The 11,820-nt window shown below is 39.1% G+C and overlaps 1 protein-coding gene across 1 annotated transcript; it reads right to left on the bottom strand.

Moving 5' to 3' along the window:
• Positions 1–9,569: 9,569 nt before the first annotated feature.
• Positions 9,570–10,427, bottom strand: LOC308357416 (proline-rich protein 23A-like; the record flags this gene model as incomplete). Its single annotated transcript, XM_080826973.1, has 1 exon — positions 9,570–10,427. The coding sequence occupies exon 1, from the start codon at positions 10,311–10,313 to the stop codon at positions 9,570–9,572; it is 744 nt and encodes a 247-aa protein (XP_080683099.1). The 5' UTR covers positions 10,314–10,427.
• Positions 10,428–11,820: the final 1,393 nt, after the last annotated feature.

The raw sequence follows: 11,820 nt of genomic DNA, 5'->3' as shown, positions 1-11,820 counted from the left end.
AATGCTGCCATGAACATGGAAGCGCAGATGTCTTTTTGAATTAGTGTTTTTGTTTCCTTTGGGAAACAAAATTGCTGGATCATCCGGTAGTTCTATTTCCAATTTTTTGAGGAATTGCATATTATTTTCCATAGTGGTTGCACCAATTTACATTCCCACCAACAGTACACAAGGGTTCCCTTTTCTCCACATCCTTGCCAATACTTGCTATCACTTTTCTTTTTGATAACAGCCATTCCAGCAGGTGTAGGATGATAGCTCATTGTAGTTTTGATTCGCATTTCCCTGATGATTAGTGATATTGAGCATCTTTTCATGTACCTCTTGGCCATCCATATGTCTTCTTTGGAAAAATATCTGTCCAGGTCCTCTGCCCACTTTTAAATCAAGTTGTTTCTGTTCACTTTTTGCTATTGAGTTGTGTGAGTTCTTCACATATTTTGGATATTAACCTCTTATCAGATATACGATTTGTGAATATTTTCTCCTATTCTGTAGGTTGGCTTTTCACTTTGTTAATGGTTTTCCTTGCTGTGCAGAAGGTTTTTAGTTTCATGTAGTCCCACTTGTTTATTTTTGTTTTTATTGTCTTTTGCTTTTGGTATCAAATTGAAAAAAAAAATCATTGCTAAGACTAATGTCAAGGAGCTTACCACCTATGTTTTTCTTCTCAGAGTTTTATGGTTTTAAGTCTTACGTTCAAGTCTTTAATCCACTTTGAGTTGATTTTTGTGTATGGTATAAGAGATTGGTCTAGTTTCATTCTTTTGCATGTGGCTGTCCAGTTTTCCCAACTTCATTTATTAAAGAGACTGTCCTTTCATCATTGGATATTCTTTGCTTCTTTGTCATAAATTAATTGATCAAGGGCACCTGGCTGGCTCAGTCAGTAGAGCAACACTTGATCTCAGTGTTGTGAGTTCGAGCCCTATATTGGGGGCATAGTTTACTTAAAAAAAATAGAACACAAATAAAAGAAAATAAATTAAGTGACCCTATATACATGGGTTTATTTCTGGGCTCTCTATTCTGTTCCAGGCTCTCTAATGCATTTTCTATGCATTTATTTCTGATTTATGTTTTTAAAAATATTTTATTTATTTATCTGACAGAGATCATAAGAAGGCAGAGAGGCAGGCAGAGAGAGAGGGGGAAGCAAGCTCCCCGCTGAGCAGAGAGCCCGACTCGGGGCTCGATCCCAGGACCCTGAGATTACGACCAGAGCGGAAGGCAGAGGCCCAACCCACTGAGCCACCCAGGCACCCCTATGTGTTTGTTTTTATGCCAATACCATACATTTTGAATTCTACAGCTTTGTAGTATGGTTTGAAATCAGGGAGTATAATGCCTCCAGCTTCCTGCCCACGCCCCCCATCCCTTGGCCAAATTGCTTTGGCTATTTGGGATCTCTTGTGGTTCCATAACAATTTAAAAATTTTTTGTTTTCTTTCTGTGAAAATACCATTGGTATTTTGATAGAGATTGCATTGAATCTGTAGATTGTTTTGGATAATATGGGCTTTTTAGTAATATTCAGCACAGAATATTAGCACGGAGTGTCTTTCTACTTACTTGTGTCTTCTGGTGTTTCTTTAATCAGTGTCCTATAGTTTTCAGTGTACAGGTCTTTCATCTCCTTGGTTAAATATTCCTAGATACTTTATTCTTTTTGATGCAATTATGAATGGAATTGTTTTCTTCTCTGATTAGTGTATAGAGACACAACTGATTTTTGGGGATGTCTGGGTGGCTCAGTTGTTAAGGGTCTGCCTTCGGCTCAGGTCATGATCCCAGAGTCCTGGGATCAGGCTCCTGCATTGGGCTCCCACACTGGGCTCCCTGCTCAGCAGGAAGCTTGCTTCTCCCCCTCCCACTTTCCTGCTTCTGTTCTCTCTCTCACTGTGCTCTCTCTGTCAAATAAATAAATAAAATCTTAAAAAAAAAGAAACAACTGATTTTTGTATATCGAATTTTTTAAAAAATATTTTATTTACTTATTTGACAGAGAGAGCACAGTGAGAGAGAGATCACAAGTAGGCAGAGAGGCCGGGGGAAGCAGGCTCCCTGCTGAGCAGAGAGCCCGATGCAGGGCTTGATCCAGGACCCTGAGACTATGACCTGAGCCTAAGGCAGAGGCTTACCCCACTGAGCGACCCAGGTGCCCCTGTATATCGATTTTGTATCCTGAAACTCTACTGAATTTGTTGATTAGTTTTAATGGTTTTTTGGTGGAGTTTTTTTGGATTTCCTATATATAATATCATGTTATCTGCAAATGCTGCAGATGCTCTGGCTGGGTCTTTTAATACTATGTTGAAAATAAAGGCGGCAAGAATGGGCATCTTTATCTTGTTGCTGACCTTGAAGGAAAAGCTTTCTGATTTTTCACCAAGTATGATGTTGGCTGTGGCCTTGTCATATATGGCCATTACTCTGTTGAGGTATGTTCTCTCTGTACCCACTTTGTTGAGAGTTTTTTTTTTTTTAATCATAAATGGATGTTGAATTTTGTCAAGTGCCTTTTCTGCCTTTTTTGATATGATCATATGATTTCTAATCCTTCATTTTATTAGTGTGGTGCATCACCACCACATTAACAGATTTGCAGATATTGAACCATTCATTTGCATGTCTAGAATAAATCCCACTGAATCATGTTGTAACAACCATTTATGTATTGTTGAATTAAATTTTTCAATTTTTTAAAAAAGATTTTATTTATTTATTTGACAGAGAGAGAGAGATCACAAGTAGGCAGAGAGGCAGGCAGAGAGAAGGGGGGGAAGTGGGCTCTGCGGTGCTTGATCCCAGGACCCTGAGATCATGACCTGAGCCCAAGGCAGAGGCTTTAACCCACTGAGCCACCCAGGAGCACCTCAATCTGTTAATGTTTTGTTGAGGATTTTTGCATGTATGTTTATCAGGAATATGGCCTATAATTTTTTTTATAGTGTCCTTGTCTGGTTTTGGTATCAATGTAATGCTGGCCTCATAAAATGAGTTTGGAAGTTCCCTCTTCTATTTTTTTGAGATAGTTTTTTTTAAATTAAGTATTTTAATTTATTTATTTTAGAGAGAGAGAGAGTGCAGAAGCAGCGGGAGGGAAAGGGGGAGGGGCAGAGGGAGGGAAAGAGGAAGAAGGAGACTCTCCACTGAGCAGGGAGCCCAATGCAGGTGGTGCTCCATCCCAGGACTCCAGGATTCTTACCTGAGCCAAAAGCAGATGTGTAACCAACTGAGCCACCTAGACACCCCTGTTTTTTCAAAGACTTTTAAAAGGATTGGTATTAATTTTTCTTTAAATGTCTGGTAGGATTCAATGGTGCAGTCATCTGGTCGTTGACTGCTGTTTGTTAGGAGATTTTGGTTATTGATTTGATTTCCTTACTAGTAATTGGTCTATTCAGATTTTCTATTTCTTCATGATTCAGTCTTGGTAGGTTAAATGTTTCTAGGAATTTATTATTTTTTAAATAGGTTGTCCATTTTTTGGGCCTATGATTGTTCATAGTAGTCTTTCATGATTTTTTTTTTTTTTGGGTATTTCTGTGGTATCAGTTGTAATGTTTCTTTCACTACTGATTTTATTTATTTGAGTCCTCTGTCTTTTTTTTCTTGGTGAGTCTAGCTAAAGGTTTGCCTATTTTGTTTATCTGTTCAAAAAACAAGTTCTTAGTTTCACTGATCTTTTCTACTGTCTTTAATTTCTATTTCTTTTATTATTTTTATTTTTTATTCCTTTTATTTCTGCTTTAATCCTTGTTATTGTCTACTTGTTATTTCTACTAACTTTGGGCTTAGGTTATTCTTTTTTATAGTTCTTTGAGGTTAAAGTTAAGTTGTTTATTTGAGATATTTTTTGCTTCTTAATGTATGCATTTATTGCTATGAACTATCCTTTTTGAACTGATTTGCTTTCTTATTGTTGCGTTTAAGGAGTTCTTTATGTATTTTGACTAACAGTTTTTTACCAAATATATCTTTTGCAAATATTTTCTCCCAGTCTGGTTTGTCTCCTCATTCACTTGATGGCTAATATAAATCTTATTTAAAATATAATATATAAGACATATTTATTATCTATTAATATTATTAATATTAATATTATCAATGTCATTAATATTAATTATAACATTAATATTATTATATTATTATATAATATAAATATAAGACTTATATTTATATTTTAAGTAAGATTTATATTATATATAAAATAAATTATAAATTTATATATCTATACATATACATACTATATATATACTATATATATACACACACACACAAAGTGTGTGTATATATATGTATATATACATATATATACTTATATATATATACACACACATATATATATATACACACACACACAAACACACGCACCACTCTCTTTGTCCTTTGTTCTTCTTTTTCCCCTTACTTTTCAGAACTTGGGATCACTATCCTTCTGTTTGAAGTACATCATTTAGGATTTCCTTTAGAGAGGGTCTACTGGTGACCCTCTCATTCAGTTTTTTTTTGTTTGTTTGTTTAAGTCAAGTGGTCTTTAATTTGCCATCATATATGGAATTCATATAGATCAGAATTGTCATAACAAACTGGAAAGGATGAACTATTCAATAACTGATTTTGGGGCAATGACTTTTTATCTGAAAAAATTTAATCCCTATTTCAAACTATACACAAAAATAAAATCCTAAGAGACTAAATATTTAAATTGGTAAACATAATTCTTTAAAATCATCAGAAGAGACTTTAGGAAGCCTTTATGATCTTTCCTGGCAAAGACTTCTTAAACTGACACAAAAAGTAAAAACTAGAAAAGATTGTGAAATTTCAGCATATGAGAATTACAAAGGTCTGCACAATTAAACAAGTTAAACAACAAGTGATACACTGGAAGAAAATATTTATAGATATAAAACAAATAAAGGATTAGTATCTTGAATATATAAAAAATCCCACATGAATAAGGAAAAGTCTAATAGGTGATGAGCATTAAGGAGGGTACTTGATGCAATGAGCACTGGATGTTATATGCAACCAATGAATCACTAAATTCTACCTCTGAAACTAATAATAAAAATAAACAAAAAACCCCAAAACCAAAACCAAACCAAAACAAAACAAAAAAGAGCTCCTCCATCCTCTCTGCACAATGATTTCTATTAAAACTCTATGTTCAAACTTCCCAAATTGGCTGTTGGTATTTTGCTTAGGAAATTAAGATGCAATTTTTCTACCTGGAGAAAATGTGATTCTCAGATTTACTTAGTAATGGGCTAAAAAGAGTCAGCTTTGAAACTCTAGACTGAAAGCTAAGTGCTTTAATCTAAGTTGTACTTGTGTTTCCACTGAGAAGGTTAAAGAGATTACATTTGATGAGTGACAAGATGATAGACAGTAAGATTTGCAGTGTATGAAAGTACATTTGAAATCATTTTATTTCTTTTAAACTTCTTTTTTATTTGAGAGAGTAAGGGTGAGAGATCATGAGCAGTGGGGAGTGGGAGAGAGAGAAGCAGACTCCCTCCCATTGAGCAAGGAGCCCCATATATCGAATCAGGGACTCTGGGATCATGACTTGAGCCAGGCAGATGCTTAACCAACTGAGCCACCCAGGCACTGTATCTGAAATTATTTTTTATCTTTTTTTTAAAAAAAGATTTTATTTACTCATTTTAGAGAGAGAAAGAGCAGAAGCACCAGGGGGCCAGAGGGAGAAGGAAAAGCAGGCTCCTTGCTGAGCAGGGAGCCCAATGCAGGACTTGATCTCAGGACCCTGGGGTCATGACCCCGAGCTGAAGGCAGATGCTCAATGGACTGAGCCACCCAGGTGCCCCTGAAATTATTTTTTAAGTATTATTCCCATTCACATGAAAAGTTGCATTCATTATTTTACCAGTAACTGGGAAATTGCTTTTTTAAAAAATGAGATACCATTTGCAAACAATTAAAATTTGATGATCCAGTATGGTGAAAGACTGCTAGAGGCTGTTTAAATTGTTACAACCACTCTAGAGAACAATTTGTATATATCCTATAAAACTGTAAATGTACGTCTCATACCACCCATAAGTACAACCTTTAGGGATATGTCCTATAGGAACTCTTCCTCAGGTGCATAAGATAACGAGTGTAAGAATATTTACTACAGTATGTAACATTAAAAACTGTGACCACAAATATCCATTAATATATTAATGAATAAAATATCATATATTCATATGATGGAAACTGAAACCTTTAGGAGAAATGAACCATATATATACAGTTGACCCTTGAACAGTGAGATTAGGGTTGCCAACCCCCACGCAGTCAGAAATCTGTGTATAACTTTGATTCCCCCCCAAACTTAACTAATAGCCTCCTGTTGACTGGAAGACTTGCTGATGACATAAACAGTCAATTTAACACATATTGTGTACATTATATGTATTTTATACTTGTATTGGTATAATAAAGTGAGCTAGAGAAAAGGAAATGCTATTGCGAAAATCATAAGGAGAAAAAATACATTTATAGTACTCTATTATATTTATTGGGAAAAAACCCTCACATGTAAGTGGACCTGTGGAGTTCGAACCATGTTATTCAAGGGTCAATTCTATTTATGAAGGATGATTTCTAAGCTAAGTGGAGGGAAAAAAATAAACTGAAGAATGTGATGGCAGTTATGTAAATTTAATTATCCATAAACATAAATATTGATTATTTATATCTATACCTGTGTACATGTAGCATTCATATGTTGACCAGAATGATACCCTTGACTAGAAAGATACCCAGAATTCTCTGGGAATGGGGGAGGGGACAGGAAATAGAGATCAAAGGATATGATTTCATTATCTGCAATAATTTACTTTCTTTGTAGGAAAAAAGACATTAAGGAAATAAGAGCTCAGAAATAAGAGCTGCCAATTTTGGGTGGTGGGCCCATAAACATGAAAAAATGCATAATAATATATTAGCCCAAATGTCTATGCTGTGAAGCTTAGTGCCTTTTACTGAGTAAAAGCCCAGACTGAGCAAAGCCCAGACTGCCATGAAATTCAGAAATGCCTATTGAGGAGAAGATATTTGCAAATGACATATCTGATAAAAAGTTAGTATCCAAAATACATAAAGAATTTATAAAACTCAATACCCCAAACCCAAATAATCTGATTAAAAAAGGGCAGAAGACATGAATAGACATTTTCAAAGAAAATATCCAGATGCCTAACAGACACATGAAAAGACGATCACATACTTATCAGGGAAATGCAAGTCAAAACCACTAGGAAATATCACCTCACATCTGTTACAATGGCTACAATCAGCAACACAAGAAACAACAAGTGTTGGTGAGGATGTGGAGGAAAAAAAAACCCTTTTACTATTGATGGGAATGCAAACTGGTGTAGTCACTGTGGAAAAGAGCATGCAGTGTCCTCAAAAGTTTAAAAAAAGAGTGACCCTATGATCCAGCAGTCACACTGCTAGGTATTTTCCCAAAGAATACAAAAATACTAATTGAAAGGGACACACACACCTTGATATTTATAGCAGCATTATCTACAATAGCCAAATTATGGAAACAGTCCATCTGTCCATCAACTGGTGAATGGATAAAGGAGATGTGATGTATATATACAATGCAATATTATAAAAATATTATATTATTATAAAATATTATAAAAAGCCATAAAAGGACTGAAGTCTTGCCATTTGCAATGACATGGAAGGAGCTGGAGAGTACTATGATAAATGAAAAAAGTCAGAGAAAGACAAATACCATACGATTTCAATCATATGTGGAATTTAAGAAACGAAACATACAAACGAAGGGAAAAAAAAGAGTCAAACCAAAAAACAGACTCTCTATAGATAAACAAGCTGATGGTTATCAGAAGAGGGATGGGTGGGGAATGGGGTAATTGGTAATGGGGAGTGTACTTGTGATGAGCACAATGTGATGTATGAAGTTCTGAATCACTATATTGTACACCTGAAACTAATACTATGCTGTATGTTAACTGGAATTTAAATAAAAACTTGAAAAAAAAAACCCTACTTGATTGTTAAACTACAGGGGAATATGACATTGTACAGTTGGCTTCTGGGGTGAAACAATGTCCTAGCTTCTCCTTTCCTCCTTCCATTAAATATAATTCTCACTGTTTTTTTCAATTCCAATTTTAGAAATATTTTCCAAAGCCCAATGCATTACATTTGTATGCCATATATTCATTTATTTATTCAGTAGGCATTTATCTTGATTGACTAGGTCCAGGGAAAGGAGTTTGGAAAGCAAGAAGAAAGAGAAAGAGAAAATTGGTGATCATACTTTATCCAAATATCTAAGACCCATATGAAGAAGATTACAATTTTTTTTTATTGCTAGTCATAATTAAAGATCAGAATAAATTGAGATGAATGTTATGCTAAATAGAATCAAAATTATGATGTTGTGGTTGGTGGTCTGATGCACCACCCAGATTCCTCTTCAATGAGAATTGTTTCCATAAGTGCTAGGAGGGTTATGGACAGAGAGCCTTCAGCTGTGATCCCCTTTAGAAACTGTCTTAGCTGAAGAAAGTGGTCTTGCCTTGGGCTATGATTCTTCCCTGGTACCTCACACCCAAAGGCTGATTGATGAGGGAGTTGGGCTATTTCAGCCTTGCCTGGGACAACTCTGACCAGTCATTTTAACTCCAGAGCTCCCAAAGAGGTTGCTGAGGCTGTCACTGGATCTGCAGCACTTCAACTTATCCCTCTCTCCCTGCTGTTTACTTGGCATCTTTTTCACAAAGCTCTTCTTAATAAGCATTGTGCATACTAAAAATAAAAAAAAATTGGTGATCAGAAGCACCTCCAAGGACACTGGGGAATTCATACAGGCAAATTCACAATTACAAAGGGAAGGAAAAACAACGTGAAATGATGAGAAAGGAGAGATACATTGGGATGGAAGAAGGGAATATACTGGGGGGAAAATGACATGAATTTGAAGCAAGAGTAGGGGTAAAATAAATACAGGATTGGCTGAAGACAACAGAGGTGGAAGAAACAGTCCATACAGCAAGCACAGGCAAGGGATCTAAAAATCCATCTTTGGCTATATGTGGTCTATCCTCTGTGCTAAAGGTTCTTACCAGAAGTAATCTATCTATCATCTATCTATCTGTCGATCTATCTATCCATCCTTGTCTGCTACTGATCAAGGCCTTTTATTTTATTTTTTAAAAGATTTTATTTATTTATTTGACACACAGAGAAAGATCACAAGTCGGCAGAGAGGCAGGCAGAGAGAGAGAGAGGAGGAAGCAGCTCCCTGCTGAATAGACAGCCCAATGCTGGGCTCGATCCCTGAGACCATACCTGAGCTGAAGGAAGAGGCTTAACCCACTGAGCCACCCAGGTGCCCTGATCAAGGCATTTTAGCTAAAAACCAAACCAAACCAAACCAAACCCACAGCTGCGGGGTCCCTACGATGAAGATGTTCCATCTTAGATTGGTGGCATGTGCTCAGAGTGTGTCATGGAGGATCACTAGTGCCTGAAGCCAGCTGACGATAGGTTGTGGGGGCAATTCATTCCTGGAACAGGCGCCTCCGGGCCTTGCGAGAGGGACCCGGAGGGCGCTGGGGGCGCGCGTGGGGGCCTGGGCTCGGAGAGGGAGGTAGAGGCTGGAGTGGCGAGTTGGGGAAGGGCTCCAGAAGGTGGGCGTCCAGGTTGAAGTAGCGGAGAGGAGAGCGTCTCTTTGGACTAGGGGTGAGGGCCCAAGGCCAGGCAGCCGGTGTGGGGCCCTGCGGGTGGGGGCTGGCCACCCTTGCAGCGCAGGAGCGGAGCCCAGGGACGGAGCCCGCTGCAGGGTCCATCCGAGGCGGCAGGAACTCGCGGTCGGCGGCTTCCTCGTAGGCCTCTTCTTGGGCGGCCATCTCTGGGGCAGAAACGCAGAAGAGGCCCCGCTCGACGGCGACGTCGTGCTCGGGCGCGCTCGGGAACGCGCCCCGTTCCAGGCTGGCAGGCGAGTGGCCCTGCCCTCCGGAGCGCAGGAGAGCCTCGGGGACCAGCACGAGGGTGAGCTCTCCAACGGTCACTTGCAGGGCCGACGTCGGCTCGGGCTCAAGCACCAGGTCGACGTCGTCCAGGAGCAGCTGCAGGGCACAGCCGGTGGCCAGGACCACCACGGAGGTGAGTGTGTCCGCGGCCAGGGGCCCCTCCAGGCCCGCGGGCTCCTGGGTTCGGCGGCGCTTGGCAGGGCGGGGTCCTCCGGGCGGCGGTCCCCAGCAGGGCTCGGGGTAGGCGCTGGGGCTGCGGGGCCGGCTGCCCATCACCTGGACGGTGCTGCGGGCGGCGCTCACGGGGCCTGGCGGCGGGTGTGAGGGCCGGGGTGCTGCACGCCGTGACAGGTCTCGAGGACAGGTGAGGCGGCGGGGGGCGGTGGAGCGCGGTACCGGGCGACGCAGAGAGAGTGCCTGGAGTTCTGGGGGCGCCTCCTGGGGCCGCAGTCCTGGGGTTCTGGTGGCGCAGCGCCGGACTTCTGGCTTCAGAATCTGAAAGTCCTCCCGCGGACTGGTCAGCACTGCATTATTGGTAGAAGAAGTCAGGTGACTCGAGGGACCGTCTCAATATAAACCCCGCCTTCTGCCAAAGGGGATTAGGTTTAGTACAGAGCAACGGCAAGGGTTTGTTTTGTTGTTTTTAGATTTTTAAAGTTTTTTAACTTTAAAAAGATTTTTAAAGTTTTATTTTTTAAAAAGATTTTATGTATTTATTTGACAGAGAGCACGAAGTGCGCAGAGGGAGAGGGAGAAGCACGCTCTTTTCTGAGCAGGGAACCCAATGCGGGGCTGGATCTCAGGACGTTGGGATCATGACCAAGGCAGACGCTTAACCGATGGAGCCATCCAGGCGCCCCATATCAGGGGGTTTTTAAGAAAATGTAGATACTTCTTGGATATCCCTATGGGGGTTATTGCTTTTATTCTTGGCCAGAGCGGGGGTGGGGGGAGGTTGGTAGCCAAAATACAGAGTCAAAAAGTACTTGCTTACTCTAAGAAGTAGTCTATGTCTAATGTGCTCTAAGATTTTTGAAGAGCTATGAAAAGCCTTTACTACATCATAGATCACTGCTTCCCTGCGTCCCTCACATGGTTTTTGGAATTCATCAGGAGAGAAGTTAGAAATCCTAATTTTCTGTGATAAAAAAGCTTAAAAAAATAATCAAGTGAAACTAACTTTTTTTTTTTTTTAATTCTAACTGCAGTTTTTTGCTTGGAGGTCAGACTGTGGTAATGATTAATAACAGTAGCAAAAATATATCATAAGATTAACTTTTTATTTTCAAACTTGCTGCCTGACTTCTATTATACTGAGTATTTAAAAAATTAGATTATTCAGTCCTCATTAGTGGAACTCATAGGAAAGAAAGGAAAGTTGAGAAAATGAAATTCTTGGTTTGTGTTGGATTTGGGGTTTAAAAACTAACACGTTTAATTTTAAAACAGAGGTCTTTGACTTTTACCTATGTGTTTATGGCAAAAAACCTTGATGGGTAATTGCTAGGTAGTAGTGTGTGGCACCCTAACAATAATAGTTAATGCCAAAGTTCTTTCTTAAGTAGTTGTCCTATTTTATATTTCTGTGAACAGTGGGTAAGAATTTCCTCTGCACCACATCCTTGCTAACACTCACTATAGTCAGATTTCTGAACATTTTCCAATCTGATGATGTGAAATGATATAATGTATTTATATTGTATTTCTTTGACTACTCAGTTGGTCATGTTTTTATATACATATATGGGCCATTCATGTCACATCTACTGTGTGATGAGTG

Source organism: Martes martes, assembly GCF_963455335.1.
Source record: "Martes martes genome assembly, chromosome: 1".
Classification (NCBI taxonomy): Eukaryota; Metazoa; Chordata; class Mammalia; order Carnivora; family Mustelidae; genus Martes; species Martes martes.
This window is presented reverse-complemented; position numbering and strand designations above follow the sequence as displayed.